The 17871-nt window shown below is 41.1% G+C and overlaps 1 protein-coding gene across 6 annotated transcripts in view; it reads left to right on the forward strand.

Annotated features, from left to right (window-relative positions):
- Positions 1–17871, forward strand: part of NEK11 (NIMA related kinase 11) — a 279485-nt gene that overhangs the window by 175278 nt on the left and 86336 nt on the right. For all 6 annotated transcript variants that reach the window (XM_061167582.1, XM_061167584.1, XM_061167587.1 and 3 more), the window contains one exon: positions 8189–8352. In XM_061167582.1, the coding sequence (XP_061023565.1) occupies positions 8189–8352 (164 nt within the window). The remainder of the gene's footprint in view (positions 1–8188; positions 8353–17871) is intronic.

The raw sequence follows: 17871 nt of genomic DNA on the forward strand, positions 1-17871 counted from the left end.
AGCTAAATCTGAATCAGTGGGCTTTGGGGCCAAGAATCTGTTTTACAAAGGCCTCCAGGTGATCCTGACCCACAGTCCACCTTGAACACATCTGAGACAGAGTTGGACTGAGTAACAGTGGGATTGAGACTGAGTGAGGGCCCCTGGCATTCAATAGTCCTAGCTCCCTTCAGATAATTTACCAGAATGACTGTGCTTCAGTTTTCTATCTCATTAAGTCAAAGGTCTATCCCTTGTTGTATGACACTTTTAAAAGAGTTTTGAGGAAGATAATCACAATTATTATTTATGACATTTAAATTTCATAAATAATGATGGAAACATGAAAATAATGATGAAAATAGTGTCATAAGTAGATGAAAATTCCTAGCTAATCATAAAATTTCTTTGTCTTGTTCACTTAAGAAGGCTTTCTTATCTCTCCTTGCTATCCTTTGGAACTCTGCATTCAATTAGGTATATCTTTTCCTTTCTCCTTTGCCTTTTGCTTCTCTTCTTTTCTCAACTATTTGTAAGGCTTCCTCAGACAACCATTTTGCCTTCTTGTGTTTCTTTTTTCTTGGGATGATTTTGGTCACCGCCTCCTGTACAATGTTGTAGACCTCCGTCCATAGTTCTTCAGGCACTCTGTCTATCAGATCTAAGCCCTTGAATCTATTTGTCATTTCCACTGTTTAATAAGGGATTTGATTTAGGTCATACCTGAATGGCTTAGTAGTTTTCTCTACTTCCTTCAATTTAAGTCTTAACTTTGCAATAAGGAGCTCATGATCTGACCCAGAGTCAGCTCCTGGTCTTGTTTTGCTTACTGTATAGGGCTTCTCCATTTTTTGATGCAAATAGATAGAGGAAAGCAATAGAATGGGAGAGACTAGAGATCTCTGCAAGAAAATTAGAGTTACCAAGGGGATATTTCATGAAAAGATGGGCACAATAAAGGACAGAAGTGGTAAGGACCTAGCAGAAACAAAAGAGATTAAGAAGAGGTGGCAAGAAGACACAGAAGAACTGTACAGAAAGGCCTTAATGATGTAGATAACCATAATGGTGGTGTCACTCACCTAGAGCCAGACATCCTGGAGTGTGAAGTCAAGTGGGCCTTAGGAAGCCTTACCATGAACAAAGTTAGTGGAGGTGATGGAAATCCAGCTGAGTTATTTCAAATCCTGAAAGATGATGCTGTTAAAGTGCTGCATGTGATATGACAGCAAATTTGGAAAACTCAGCAGTGGCCACAGGACTGGAAAAGGTCAGTTTTCATTCCAGTCTCAAAGAAGGGCAATGCCAAAGAATGTTCTAACTGCCACACAACTGTGCTCATTTCACATGCTAACAAGGTAATGCTCAAAAGCCTTCAAGCTAGGCTTCAGCAGTACAAGGTCCAAGAAATTCTAGATGTACAATCTGGATTTAGAAAAGGCAGAGGAACAAGAGATCAAATTGCCAACATCCATTGGATCATAGATAAAGCAAGTAAATTCCAGAAAAACATCTACTTCTGCTTCATTAACTACACTAAAGCCTTTGATTGTGTGGATCACAACAAACTGGAAAATTCTTAAAGAGTTGGGAATACCAGACTACCTTGTCTGCCACCTGAGAAACCTGTGGCAGATCAAGAAACAGCAGTTAAAACCGGATATGGAACAACGGACTGGTTCAAAATTGAGAAAGGAGTATGTCAAAGCTATATATTGTCACCCTCCTTATTTAACTTATATGCAGAGTACATCATGTGAAATGTTGAGCTGGATCAATCACAAGCTGGTATTAAGACTGCTGGGAGAAATACTGATAACCTCAGATATGCAGATGACACCACCTTAATGGCAGAAAGTGAAGAGGAACTAAAAAGCTTCTTGATGAAGGTGAAAGAAGAAAGTGAAAAATTTGACTTAAAACCCAACATTCAAAAAACTAATACCATGGCATCTGGTCCCATCACTTCATAGCAAATAGATGGGGAAACAAGGGAAACAGTGACAGACTTTATTTTCTTGGGCTCTGAAATCACCATGGATGGTGACTGCAGCCATGAAATTAAAAGACGCTTAGTCTTTGGAAGAAAAGCTATGACAGCCTAGAGACATCACTTTGCTGACAAACATCCATCTAGTCAAAGCTATGTTTTTTCAGTAGTCATGTTCATATGTGAGAGACCATAAAAAAGGCTGAGAATTGATGCTTTTGAACTGTGGTGTTGGAGAAGACTCTTGAGAGTCCCTTGGACTGCAAGGAGATCAAACCAGTCAGTCCTAAAGGAAACCAATCCTGAATATTCATTGGAAGGACTGATGCTGAAGCTGCAGCTCCAATACTTTGGCCACCTGATGCAAAGAGCTGACTCACTGGAAAAGACCCTGATGCTGGGAAAGACTGAGGACATGAGAAGGGGATGAGAGAGGATAATATGGTTGGATGGCATCATCGACTCAATGGACAAGAATTTGAGGAAACTACTGGAGATAGTGAAAGACAGGGAAGGATGATATACTGCAGTCCATGGGGTCACAGAGAATCGAACATGGCTGAGTGACTGAACAACAGCAACCATAAAATAGCACTAATGCAGTGGAATAAAGACGGGATTCAGGTAATTTACATTCTATTCTGCCATGTATTCAGCTGTGTGACATGTGGTTGGTTATTAGCCTGTCTCTCACCTTATCTAAAAATTGAGATAAAAAGGTTGTCCTGGTCTAAGTTGAATCACTGTTGCAGTGATAAAGTAGAATAATGGATACGAATGTGTGTTTAAAAACAATCTATGAAGTGCTGTGACTCTGGCCTGCTAATTCATGGTTTTGTTATTCCCCATCATTAAAATGGGAATAGGCCTCTATAACTCTATAGAGATTGTGAGTAGTGAGACAACTAATATCAGGACGATTTGAGCTCAGATCCCCTGGAGAAGGAAATGGCAACCCACTCCAGTATTCTTGCCTGGGAAATCCCATGGACAGTGGAGCCTGGCGGGCTATAGTCCATGGTGTTGCAAAAGAATCAGACACAACTTAGTGGCTGAACAGTAGCAACAACAAAAGTAAAGTTTATTTCTTCATTAATTGTCTGTAACATATAAATGTTGTAAGGTGTGGAGATATTATAAAGCCTTATGCATTTTATTATGGTGCTTCTATAATAGTATATACTAGTACTTTTGTTTGAACTAGTCACATCCTGGAGCAGAAGTTTTCACATTGTGGCCCTCAGGCCAGCAGCACCAGCATCCCCCTGGAACTTGTCAGAAATGCACGTTTCCAGGCCTCCCCCCTGACCTGCTGGATCAGGGCTCTATGTGAGGTGCAGCGGTATATGTTTTAACAAGCCCTGCAGGTGGTCCTGCTGCTCACTTAAGTCTTAGAGGAAGGGCTTTATTAGGGTCTCTGTTGAAGGGTCTGACAAAGAGCAGCCTTTTCCCAGGACGGGTTAACTGTCTCTCTTTTTCTCCAGCATGGATTTGCAACAACTGTGTCCAAGCTCAGGCAGCCATTGTTAGATTCCTGCGTAAATGTATCTGTCACCACCCCCCAGTGTAGTGGAGATCTGGATGCTGCTCCCAAGCATCTATCAGGAGGCTGACTTCAGGGTATGAGAAAATGAAAGCTATTTATCTCAGACCATTTTCCCCTCCGTGACAGCAGAAATGAGCCTTCGCCTAACAAGGCTTCACACTGGACCAGTGTCTGCAAAACACACAGTTTGACAAACAGCATGAGCTGACTTCTTTCTTCCAATTTTTCCATTTGAAATGCACCCTTTTCTGAGCCTCACCAAGTTAGTGGTATTTGAGTAAGAAACACTGGTGATGGGTTCATCCTGGTCTATTTCATGACTTGGACACCTGTCCATTTCTTCCCTCCTCTTCTCCCTGGGAGGGGATGCTTGAAGGAGAGAGAAAGGGACTGACTGTGCGCAGGGAGCCATGTTATGGGAAGGGCTCAATATTCAGTAAGAGAAACACTTGTCTGTGGGGTGGAGCTGTGGTATGATCCAGATGCCACCTGCTTTTCTAAATGAAGTTCACAGCCAATGGAACACACATGCTCATGCATTTATGTATTGTCTATGTCTGCTTTCGCACTACAAAGAGTTGGGTAGTTGTGACAGGGACTGTATACCCTGCAAAACCTAACACTTTTTCTGTCAAGCCCTTTACAGAGCAAGTTTGTTCACCTCTGTCGTAGAGGTTCCCTCTGTGCTGCCTGGAAGAACCAGGATGGAACCAGAGACAGGAATGTGATGGGAGGAGAGGAGGGTGTAAAATGCCCAGGGTCCCTCTGGAGTCCAGCAGTCAGAAGGGCAGTGGGAGGAGCCACTCCTTACTGCCTTTGGAGTTGGGTACTGTGTGGATTTTGAGAAGTGATTCTATTTAAAATATTGTTAAAATTTTTAACTTGACATCCATTTGTGATTGCCTGATATTTATTTTCTTCCTGGTGTTGAGCATTACAGACAAAACTACAGAGTTTTATGTTAAATGTCAGTAGCTCACATTTCCTGGACACATACCGTGTGCATTAATAGCTGCATCATACTATGTAATGTTCACAATGATTCAATGAGATGAGTGCTACCATCCCCACTCTACAGATGAGAAAACTGAACCGGCAGGAAGTTTACATAACACCCAGCATTAAGAGCCTCAATTTAAATGTGGGTCTTTTTGATGCCAAAGTCAGCATTCTAAACCAGTGTTTTTCAAATTCTGGTTTGAGAAATCAGTTTAGCAAGTTGCAACTAGCATTAAAAGAAAAAAAAAAAAGAGAGAAATCATTGAATAGATGCCAGAGTGTGTCATTTGTAGTATGGGTAAATATTGATGCATGAAGCTTTTGTTTCAACTATAAAGATGTTTTTATATAAACACAAATCCAAGCACATTTCCATACCCTGGGCAACAATGTAAATGATATGTCTTACTCTTTCAGAGTCAATCTTGAAAGCAAATATTCTTTCCTGAAAGTGGGGTGTGGGGGATAGAGAAACAGAGGGAGAAAATATGAGTGAGTCAGTGAATGGATAACTGTCATAGACAGGGAGAGGACGCGGGAGGAAGTGGGACGACAGAGAATGGACATCTCTGTGGAAGAGACACAGAGACCCAGGGAGAGGCCGAGGGTGGTGGGGAAGAGAGGCAGGAAGTCTACTCAGCGAGTGCATGCCCCTGCTTGAAGATGAAGCTGGAGACCTGAATTGTCCTCTTGGTAGATTTTGGTTTTCATATACTTCTCTTGCTGTGATACTTTTGTCATTCTGAGTGTGAGTCAAATAAAGATTTTTATAAAACATGGCCCCTGTGTACAAATACTCTGTTTCATCTGCTGCTCAACTGGTAATAGGTGACCGGAGGGGAGAACAGACTGTGTTGGAGTTCTGAGAGAAAGTGTGAGTTTCCTAAAGAATTGGCAAAGGCATTTTTGAATATGTGTATTAATAATTCTTGTTTTGAGCTGGCCAGTTTTAATTCCATAGTACTGCCTCTTGTGTTCTATGCAAAATCATAGATAGCAAAGATTTTAAAACATTCAATTGTCAGGGCTTTGTACATCCACTAAGTATTTTACTTTCAAGGGATTTTGGAATCAGTTGATGAAAAGTTCAGTTTTACAGATGTGGAAATTGATGGAACACTTGATAAAGTTTCCCTATACACAGATGCTTTCATAAGAATCATGTTACTGAATCTTCATAGCTACTCTGTTAGATTACCTTTTGTCTGCTTCACTAGAAAAAAATAAAGCTCAGTAAGTTCAAATCCCTCACTCAAGTTTCTCATTTAAGAGGTGGCAGAGCTAGATTCAAACCTTGATTCTCTAACCCCGAATTCCATATTTTCCCCACATAAAATAATAGACTCAGGTGGCACCAGTGGTAAAGAATTCATCTGCCAATGCAAGAGACATGAGAGATGCTGGTTCGATCACTGAGCCAAGAAGATTCCCTGGAATAGGAAACAGCAATGCACGCCAGTATTCTTACTGGGAAAATTCCATGGACAGAGGAGCCTGGCAGGCTGCAGTCCATGGGGTCTCAAAGAGTCGGACATGACTTAGCACACATGCACTAGACATAAAATAGCAACAGTGGGATGAAAACCAGTGCTCTGGTTCACAGTTTAGAAGGATAATTTTGTTTATAAGTCAGTCAGTTCAGTCACACAGTCATGTCCAACTCTGCAACCCCGTGGACTGCAGCACGCCAGGCTTCTCTGTCCATCATCAACTCCCAGACCTTGCTAAAATTTGTGTCCATTGAACCAGTGATGCCATCCAACCATCTCATCCTCTGTCGTCCCCTTCTCCTCCTCCCTTCAATCTTTCCCAGCATCAGGGTCTTTTCCAGTGGGTCAGTTCTTCGCATCAGGTGGCCAAAGTATTGGAGTTTCAGCATCCGTCCTTCCAATGAGTATTCAGGACTGATTTCCTTTAGGATGGACTGGTTGGATCTCCTTGCAGTCCAAGGGACTCTCAAGAGTCTTCTCCAACACCACAGTTCAAAAGCATCAGTTCTCTGGCACTCAGCTTTCCTTATAGTTCAACTCTTATATCCATAGTTGACTAATAGAAAAACCATAGCTTTAACTAGGTGGACCTTTGTCGGCAAAGTAATGTCTCTGCTTTTTAAAGTGCTGTCTAGGTTTGTCATAACTTTTCTTCCAAGGAGTAAGCTTCTTTTAATTTCATGGCTATAGTCACCACCTGCAGTGACTTTGGAGCCCCCAAAATAAAGTGTTTGTTTCCATTGTTTCCCCATCTATTTGCCATGAAGTGCTGGGACGAGATGCCATTATCTTCGTCTTTTGAATGTTGAGTTTTAAGCCAACTTTTTCACTCTCCTCCTTGTGGTAGAAAGTGAAGAAGAACTAAAGATGAAGGTGAAAGAGCAGAGTGAGATGGTTGGGTGGCATCACCGACTCAATGGACATGAGAATGAGCAAGCTTTGGGAGATGGTGATAGACAGGGAAGCCTGGTGTGCTGCAGTCCAAAGGGTCACAAAGAGGCAGACACAGCTGAGCGACTGAACAGCAACAACAACTAATGTGTACAAAGCCTAAATGCCATGGTTTTAATAAGGTAGAGCGAGTACCATTACTTAACTTTCTCCCTTCCCCAAGGATATTTCTTATTTCTAGGCTCCCATTAGCAAATTGGAATTGATATCACTGTGCTTTTTTGGGATCTTGGATTTTGAATGGACCAACAAATCCATTCTTAGCCTTTCTTGGTTGAAGACCATTATAAGCACCAACCGGACTTTCCTGGTGGCTCAGTGGTAAAGAATCCACCTGCCAGTGCAGGAGACACAGGTTTGACCCTTGGATCAGGAAGATCCCCTGGAGAAGGAAATGGCAACCCACTCCAGTTTTCTTGCCTGGGAAATCCCACGGACAGAGGCACCAGGCGGGCTGCAGTCCATGGGGTTACGAAGAGTCAAACATGACTTAGCAACTGAACAGCAGCAACAATATTTCTAGTTGGTAATAATATTGCTTCGAGTAACTTAGGTAGCACTTCCTGGCAACAGCTTAACTGGGTGGCCTTTCCTTGTGTTTTTTTGTTGTTGTTGTTTGTTTTTTAAGAAATGCTTCATATTCATGTGAGTAAGTAGAACCTTAGTGTGAACTACATCTCAAAAACCTTCATAGCCTTAGAACTTTAACATTTTCCTCAGCTTGCCAATAATGTCATTCCTATATATTCTATCCCTCTTGCCTGATCTCCCTACTAGTATTTTCTTTAAAAGAAGAAATTCCCAGGAAGAATGCTTATATTTGTCCCCTTCACTGTGTCCACAATAACTTTATGTGAATAGTAGAGTCTGGTGGCCAAGGCATCTTACTTTGTTTGCTTTTGGTCCTAAATCCTCTTATTTGTAATAATGATTCATGCCTCTGAATGTAAAGACTTTAGAAGGGGTCATTTCTTCTTGTTTCATGGTTTTATTCTTACAGTTTCAAAAAGTGGTTGCAAATAGAGCCATCCCTCCTTTCCTCCACTGGTTTAACTGCGGAGTATTTATTACATTCTACTAGGTGCATTCAGGAAGCTAAGATTCCACTCTGCACTTTATGAAAGCTTTGTTAGTGTTAACGGAATACATATCTCTGGGAAAACATGGGGGTCCTAGACTCATTATAATGTTAATGACCAACAGGACCTGCTTTTTGCTTATTCTTTATTTCAGAGATCCCAGAAGACCCGCTTGTGGCTGAAGAGTATTATGTTGATGTATTTGATTCCTTTTCTGAAGAAAGTGAGGAGAGTGAGGAAGAAAAAACAGTATTCTCAGTCAGGGATGAAGAGGTTGAGGATGAAGGACCCCAGCCTGTTTACAGGACAAACCAACAGGTAAACGTTGCTGCCGGCAGAAGCAGTGGGGCTGTCCAAGGTGCTGACCAGGCTGTGCCTTCCCAGGAAGAGTCAAGGGAGTCTTAGAACCCAAGTAGGAGAACCAAGGTTTGTTATACAGGCTCTACATGATGTGTCTTGATTTCCAAGGCCCAGGGGCAGGCAGGGCTCCATGGGATTGTGAGAATCTGGATATATTGATGAGGGAAGGGCTGGAGCACTCAGTACTGATTCAGGTGGGAGGATGATACACACTACACTGTTTATACACTGAGGAGCACCCCACACATAGCTGCCGAATAAACATTCCATGTGTCTCTTTAGAAGAGAGAAGAGGATATTTAAAATTATACTGTTCTGCCTGGTAGTCAGATTTGTGAGTCATGTCCCGGTGCATTAATTAGTTCTGGGGTTGAGGTCCAGAGATCTTGGGCTTAGGAGATGATCTTCCTAGCCACTCCAGCCCTTGAAGCTCCCCCCTTACATACAGTGCTGGAATCTCTGAGTCCACGACCTTGCCACAGATTCTGTAACAATAACAATAGTAGCTTCATGTGGGTCATACACCAAGAGACAGCCCTGCATGTGATTTCACTGTTGGTTCCCTGCAGGAGAGAGGAAAAGCAAGAGTTGTGTGAACAAAAAGCTGGTGACTCTGGGCAATTTATTCAGTTTATAGTTGATTTTCTTCCTAGGCCATAATCTGATAATCTTCCTAGTCCTAAACTTTCATAGATACAGAAGCTTTTTACTAACTGAAAACATTAAGCTAGTAAGATAACAGTCAGTCAAAGGGCATCTGTGTTAATGGAGACTTAATTCAGGGGGATTAACTGAAGGTTGTCCAAAATCCATTCAGTCCTTTTTAATGAAGACTAGGCAATTCATCATAATACTCAATGAATAAATCCAGTAAGAAATGTTCTCAAGTTCTCCATAAGAAAAAGAAAGAGGCAGGGAGAAGGGGATAGAAGGGAGTGGTATAGAGCTGAGCAGAGAAAGGGAAAAAAGAGAAAGGATGAGAGAGAGAAATTAAGAGAGAAATACATGAAGAGAGAAACAAATAAACATTGAGAAAAACAGAGTCCGGACAGTGAGGATTCAGCATACCAAAATAAAAACACTTCCCTTACACCATTTCCCTGTTTTCTCCAGTGAACTTGTAAACAGAAGCACCTCCTACCACAAACTGAAAATATAATCTCTACTTCTGTGCCTCCATCTTAAACAGCAGAGACTAATATTGTTACATTATTACAGAAACTTCATTCTGTGCCTGTGGTTGCAAAGCACACAATATGCAAAACACATCGTCTGTTTCTGTCCAAAGCATCAAGTGGTAAAAGTTTAGCTACTAACATTATTACTTTAAAATATTTTCAATAAAATAAAACCCATTTCAGAAAACCAGAGGAATCACTTGCAGATCATGTGACCTTGTGCAAGTCACTAAACCCCACTGTGCCTTGGTTTCCCAATCTAATGAAGTAATTAATAATGAGATATTAGCTGTTATTAAGATAAAGCTATATAGCCATTTTGTGTTTTTTTTTTAATGATACTTCCAAAACTCCTTAATTCTAAAGTGAGAGTTTATGGTACTTCCCTCGTGGTCCAGTGGTTAACAATCTGCCTTCCAGAGTCCGGTTAAAGATGGTGGAGTAGAAGAACGTGCACTCATCTCCTACTGAGAGAGCACCAAAATTGAAACTAGCTGTTGAACAACCATCAACAGCAGGACACTGGAATCTAACAAAAAAAGATACCCCATGTCCAAAGACAAAGAAGAAGCTGCAGTGAGACAGCAAGACATGAAGGACTCTATCACAATAAAATCAAATCCCATACCCATTTGTTGGGTTACCCACAAACTGGAGAACAATAATACCAAAGAAGTTCTCCCACTATAGTGAAAGTTCTGAACCCCATGTCAGGCCTCCCAGCCTGGGGATAATACAAAGGGACTGGGAATCCCCAGGGAATTTGGCTTTGAGAGCCAGTGAGATTTGATTATTGGCCTTCCAGAGGACTGAGGGAAATAGACACTCTAGTATTGGAAGGCACAAACAAAATTTTGCATGCACCAAGACCCAGAGGAGAGGAGCAGTGACCCCACAGGAGACTGAACCAAAACTACCTGCTAGTGTTAGAGGGCTTTCTATGGAGACATGAGTCTGTATGGGCTTACCACAGGGATGGGGGCACTGGAAGGCCCCCCTTGGCATAAACCCTCTTGGAATTCACCATTAATCCTATCATACAGCCTGTAGACCCCAGGGCTGGGTCACCTCAGGTCAAACAACTACTAAGGAGGGAGTACAACCCCACCCATCAGCAGATAATTGGATTAAAGCTTAACTCAGCAAAGCCCTGCCCACCAGAGCAAGACCCAGTTTTCCCATCACCAGTCCCTCCCATCAAGAAACATACACAAGCCTCTTAGCCTCATCCATCAGAGGGCAGATAGAAGAAGCAAGAAGAAGCACAGTCTCACAGTGGTTAAAACAAAAACCATATCACAGAAAGTTAATCATGATGAAAAAGCAGAAAGTTATGTCCCAGATGAAGGAACAAGATAAAAACAGCCCAGAAAAACAACTAAATGAAGTGGAGATAGGCAGCCTTTCAGAAAAAGAATTCAGATTAATGATAGTGAAGATGATTCAGGATCTCAGGAAAAGAATGGAAGCAAAGATTGAGAACAAGCAAGAAATGTTTATCAAAGATCTAGAAGAACTAAAGAACAAACAGAGATGAATAATACACTAGAAGGAATCCATAGCAGAATAACTGAGGCAGAAGAATGGATAAATGACCTTGGAGGACAAGATGGTGGAAGTCACTGCCACAGAACAGAGTGTAGAAAAAAGAAGGAAAAAGAATGAAGACAGCCTAAGAGACGCCTGGGATAACATTAAACACACCAACATTTGCATTATAGGGGTCCCAGAAGGAGAAAGAAAAGAGCTAGGACCTGAGAAAATATTTGAAGAGATAACAGCTGAAAAATTCCTGAATATGGGAAAGGAAATAGTCAACCAAGTCCAGGAAGCTCAGAGAGTCTCAGGCAGGATAAACCCAAGGAGGAACACACCAAGACACAGTAATAAAACGGACAAAAAGACAGAGAAGGGAAAAATGACAAATAACATACACAGGAACTCCCATTAGGCTATCAGCTGATTTTTCAACAGAAACTGTATAAACCAGAAAGGAATGGCATGATACATTTAAAGTGATGAAAGGAAAGAACCTACAACCTAGAATACTCTACCCAGTAAGACTCTCCTTCAGATCTGATGGAGACATCAAAAGCTTTCCAGGCAAGCAAAACTTAAGAGAATTCAGCGGCACCAAACCAGCAGTACAACAAATACTAAAGGAAATTCTCCAGGCAGGAAAGACAAGAGAAGAGAAAGCCATACAGAAAATAAACTCAAAACAGTTAAGAAAATGGTGGTAGGGTCATATATATAGATAACTGCCTTAAATGTAAATGGATTAAATGCACCTACCAAAAGACATAGACTTGCTGCGTGGATGAAAACATGTGCATGTATGCACTTCCACGTACCACATCACTCTGCTTGACACCCCCAAATTGAATGTAATTATTTTATATTGTTAAGCTAATCATGTTCCCATTATGGCTTGCAATTGTAATTATCTTTTATTGTTTCTTTCCCTATTGATTGTGAAATCACAATCTGTGTGGATCACAACAAAGTGTGGAAAATTCTCAAAGAGATGGGAATACCGACCACCTTACCAGCCTCCTGAGAAATCTGTATGCAGGTCAAGAAGCAACAGTTAGAACTGGACATGGAACAACAGACGGTTCCAAATCAGGAAAGGAATACGTCAAGGCTGTATATTTCACCCTCCTTATTAAACTTATATGCAGAGTACATCGTGCGAAATGCCAGGCTGGATGAAACACAAGCTGGAATCACGATTGCCGGGAGAAATATCAATAAACTTAGATATGCAGATGACACCACCCTTATGGCAGAAATTGAAGAAGAACGAAAGAGCCTCTTGGTAAAATGAAAGAGGAGAGTGATAAAGTTGGCTTAAAGCTCAACATTCAGAAAACTAAGATCATGGCATCTGGTCCCATCACTTCATGACAAATAGATGGGGAAACAACAGAAACAGTGAGAGACTTTATTTTTTGGGGGTCCAAAATCTGCAGATAGTGACTGCAGCCATGAAATTAAAAGATGCTTGCTCCTTGGAAGAAACGTCTTGACCAACCTAGACAGCATATTAAAATGCAGAGACATTACTTTGCCAACAAATGTGGTTTCTAGTAGTTTTCCAGTAATCATGTATGGATGTGAGAGTTGGACCATAAAGAAAGCTGAACACCAATGAATTGATGCTTTTGAACTATGGTGTTGGAGAAGACTCTTGAGAGTCCCCTGGACTACAAGGAGATCCAACCAGTCCATCCTAAAGGAAATCAGTCCTGAATATTCATTGGAAGGACTGATGTTGAAGCTGAAACTCCAATACTTTGGCCACCTGATGTGAAGACTGACTCATTTGAAAGGACCCTGATGCTAGGAAAGATTAAAGGCAGGAGAAGGGAACAACAGAGGATGAGATGGTTGGATGGCATCACTGACTCAACGGACATGAGTTTGAGCAAGCTCTGAGAGTTGATGATGGACTGAGAAGCCTCGCTTACTTCAGTTCATGGAGTTGCAAAGAGTCGGACATGACTGAGCCACTGAACTGAACTGATTTTGAAAATTGATAAGTGTCTTTTACTATTGTGATTATGTAACTGTTACTCACTTAATATCATTGTATCTATCAGAATTGATAAAACCATCAATTCTTCAACACTCTGCTTTCTTTATAGTCCAACTCTCACACTCATACATGACTACTGGAAAAACCATAGCCTTGACTAGATGGACCTTTGTTGACAAAGTTATGTCTCTGTGTTTTAATATGCTGTCTAGGTTGGTCATAATGTTTCTTCCAAGGAGTAAGCGTCTTTTAATTTCCTGGCTGCAGTCAACGTCTGCAGTGATTTTGGAGCCCCCCCAAAATAAAGTCTGCCACTGTTTCCACTGTTTCTCCATCTATTTATCATGAAGTGATGGGACCAGATGCCATGATCTTTGTTTTATGAATGTTGAACTTTAAGCCAACTTTTTCACTCTCTTCTTTCACTTTCGTCAAGAGGCTCTTTAGTTCTTCTTCACTTTCTGCAATAAGGATGGTGTCATCTGCATATCTGAGGTTATTGATATTTCTCTCGGCAATCTTGATTCCGGCTTGTGCTGCATCCAGCCCAGCATTTCTCATGATGTACTCTGCATATAAGTTAAATAAGCAGGGTGACAATATACAGCCTTGACATACACCTTTCCCAATTTGGAACCAGTCTGTTGTTCCATGTCCAGTTCTAACTGTTGCTTCCTGACCTGCATACAGATTTCTCAAGAGGCAGGTTAGGCAGTCTGTTATTCCCATCTCTTGAAGAATTTTCCACATTTTGTGATGATCCACACAGTCAAAGGCTTTGGCATAGTCAATAAAGCAGAAATAGATGTTTTTCTGGAACTCTCTTGCTTTTTTGATAATCCAACAGATGTTGGCAATTTGATCTCTGGTTCCTCTGCCTTTTCTAAAACCAGCTTGAACATCTAGAAGTTCATGATTCACAAACTGTTGAAGCCTGTCTTGGAGTATTTTGAGCATTACTTTGCTAGCATGTGAGATGAGTGCAGTTGTGCAGTAGATTGAGCATTCTCTGGCATTGCCTTTCTTTGGGATTGGAATGAAAACTGACCTTTTCCAGTCCTGTGGCCACTGCTGAGTTTTCCAAATTTGCTGGCATATTGAGTGCAGCACTTTCACAGCATCATCTTTTAGGATTTGAAATAGCTCAACTGGAATTCCATCACCTCCACTGGCTTTGTTTGTAGTGATACTTCCTAAGGCCCACTTGACTTCACATTCCAGGATGTCTGGCTCTAGGTGAGTGATCACACCATCATAATTATCTGGGTCATGAAGATCTTTTTTGTACAGTTCTTCTGTGTATTCTTGCCACCTCTTCTTTAATATCTTCTGTATCTGTTAGGTCCATACCATTTCTGTTGTTTATTGAGCCTGTCTTTGCATGAAATGTTCCCTTAGTATCTCTAATTTTCTTGAAGAGGTCTCTAGTCTTTCCCATTCTATTGTTTTCCTCTATTTCTTTGCACTGATCTCTGAGGAAGGCTTTCTTATCTCTCCTTGCTATTCTTTGGAACTCTGCATTCAAATGGGTATATTTTCCTTCTCTCCTTTGCTTTTCACCTCTCTTCTTTTCACAGTTATTTGTAAGGCCTCCTCCGATAGCCACTTTGCCTTTTTGCATTTCTTTTTCTTGGGGATGGTCTTGATCCCTGTCTCCTGTACAATGTCATGAACCTCCGTTCATAGTTCATCAGGCACTCTGTCAGATCTAGTCCCTTAAATCTACTTCTCACTTCCACTGTATAGTCATAAGGGGTTTGATTTAGTTCATACCTGAATGGTCTAGTGGTTTTCTCCACTTTCTTCAATTTCAGTCTGAATTTGGCAATAAGGAGTTCATGATCTGAGCCACAGTCAGCTTCTGGTCTTATTTTTGCTGACTGTATAGAACTTCTCCACCTTTGGCTGCCAAGAATATAATCTATAATCCATCTGATTTTGGGGTAGACCATCTGGTGACGTCCATGTGTAGAGTCTTCTCATGTGCTGTTGGAAGAGGGTGTTTGCTATGACCAGTGTGTTCTCTTGGCAAAGCTTTGTTAGCCTTTGCCCTGCTTCCTTGTGTACTCCAAGGCCAAATTTTCCAGTTACTCCAGGTGTTTCTTGACTTCCTTCTTTAGCATTCCAGTCCCCTATAATGAGAAGGATATCTTTTTTGGGTGTTAGTTCTAGAGAGTCTTGTAGGTCTTCATAGAACCATTCAACTTCAGCTTCTTCAGCATTACTCGTCTGGGCATAGACTTGGATTACTGTGATATTGAATGGTTTGCCTTGGAAATGAACAGAGATCATTCTGTCATTTTTGAGATTGCATCCAAGTACTGCATTTCGGACTCTTTCATTGACTGTGAAGGCTACTCCATTTCTTCTAAGGGATTCTTGCCCACAGTAGTAGATATAATGATCATCTGAGTTAAATCCACCCCTTCCAGTCCATTTTAGTTCAATGATTCCTAAAATGCCGAAGTTCACTCTTGCCATCTCCTGTTTGACCACTTCCAATTTGCCTTGATTCATGGACCTAATATTCCAGGTACCTATGCAATATTGCCCTTCACAGCATCGGACTTTGATTCTATCACCAGTCATATCCACAACTGGGTGTTGTTTTTGCTTTGACTCCATCTCTTCATTCTTTCTGGAGTTATTTCCCCACTGATCTCCAATAGCATATTGGGCAGCTACCGACCTGGGGAGTTCATCTTTCAATGTCCTATCTTGATTGGTCAACAGAAAAATAATAGAACTCTGTATCACCAAAACTAGGATCTAAAAGAAAAACCTGTAAACACTTTTTAAAATCCAGATGCATATCAGAATTATCTTGAAACTTTTCGAAAAATATAAATGCTTAGGTACTACTTTTTTTTCTTCAGAGCTCCAGATATGTTTCCAATGAGCAGTCATGTTTAAAAACAACTGGACTGTATGATGATCTTGAACTTTTATCCAGTTTGTTTCACTTTTTCTATTTTATAGTCAGTGCTCCCATTTCATTTAGTTTATGTTCTCCAATTTCTCCATTTCTTTTTTCTTGATGTTCTTTTTCTCAAGCCTTTATGTAAAATGTAGAAAAGCTTTTGTATACATATACCTATATATAATATATATATTTTAGAAAAATTATGAAATTTTGCTTAACTAAAAACTTATGGCATTTTAATTCCACTTTTTTGACTTAATATGAATATAATGCTAGGTTTCTAATTAAAAAATAGATATGCAACAGTCATATCTGCAATGCAGGAGACCTGAGTTCGATCCGTGGGTCAGGAAGCTCTTCTGGAGAAGGAAATGGCAACCCACTCCAGTATTCTTGCCTGTAGAATTCCATAGGTAGAAGAGCTGGGTGGGCTACAGTCCATGGGGTTGCAAAGAGTTGGGCACAACTGAAGCGATTGAGCATCCATGCATGCAACAAGCAACAAAGATTTACTATAGAGCATAGGGAACTGTAGTCAGTATCTTATAATAACTTATGATAGAAAATAATTAAAAATAAAAAAAAACCCCAAACAATCTGCCTTCCAGTGTGGGAGACTCAGGTTGGATCCCTGGTAGGGGAACTAAGATCCCACATGCCAAGGGGCAACTAAACCCATGTACCATAACTACTCAGCCTGTGACCCACAACTGGAGAGAAGGCTATGACTGCAGTGAAAGCGCCCCCATGCCACAGTGAGAGATCCAAGTGCTGCAACTAAGACCCAAGACACCCAAATAAATAAATAATTTTTAAAATAAAGTGAGAGTTTACAACTGCAGTATAAAAAATATCTCTTCTTATTTATTCAGTTCAGTTCAGTTCAGTCACTCAGTCATGTCCAACTGTTTGCAACCCCATGAACCACAGCACGCCAGGCCTCCCTATCCATCACCAACTCCCAGCATTCATCCAAACCCACGTCCATTGAGTCAGTGATGCCATCCAACCATCTCATCCTCTGTCGTTTCCTTCTCCTCCTGCCCTCAATCTTTCCCAGCATCAGGATATTTTCCAATGAGTCGGCTCTTCGCATGAGGTGGCCAAAATATTGGAGTTTCAGCCTCAGCATCAGTCCTTCCAATGAACACCCAGGACTGATCTCCTTTAAGATGGACTGGTTGGATCTCCTTGCAGTCCAAAGGACTCTCAAGAGTCTTCTCCAACACCATAGTTCAGAGGCATCAATTCTTCAGTGCTCAGCTTTCTTTATAGTCCAGCTCTCACACTCATACATGACGACTGGAAAAACCATAGCCTTGACTAGATGGACCTTTGTTGGTAAAGTAATGTCTCTGTGTTTTAATATGCTGTCTAGGTTGGTCATAACTTTCTTTCCAAGGAGGAAACATCTTTTAATTTCATGTCTGCAATCACCATCTGCAGTGATTTTGGAGCCCCAAAAAATAAAGTCTGTGACTGTTTCCACTGTTTCCCCACCTATTTGCCATGAAGTGATGGGACCAGATGCCATGATCTTAGTTTTCTGAATGTTGAGCTTTAAGCCAACTTTTTCACTCTCCTCTTTCACTTTCGTCAAGAGGCTCTTTAGTTCTTCTTCACTTTCTGCCATAAGGGTGGTGTCATCTGCATATCTGAGGTTATTGATATTTCTCCCGGCATTCTTGATTCCAGCTTGTGCTTCTCCCAGCCCAGCGTTTCTCAGTATGTACTCTGCATATAAGTTAAATAAGCAAGGTGACAATATACAGCCTTGATGAACTCCTTTCCTGATTTGGAACCAGTCTGTTGTTTCATGTCCAGTTCTAACTGTT

Source organism: Dama dama, chromosome 19, assembly GCF_033118175.1.
Source record: "Dama dama isolate Ldn47 chromosome 19, ASM3311817v1, whole genome shotgun sequence".
NCBI classification, from domain to species: domain Eukaryota; kingdom Metazoa; phylum Chordata; class Mammalia; order Artiodactyla; family Cervidae; genus Dama; species Dama dama.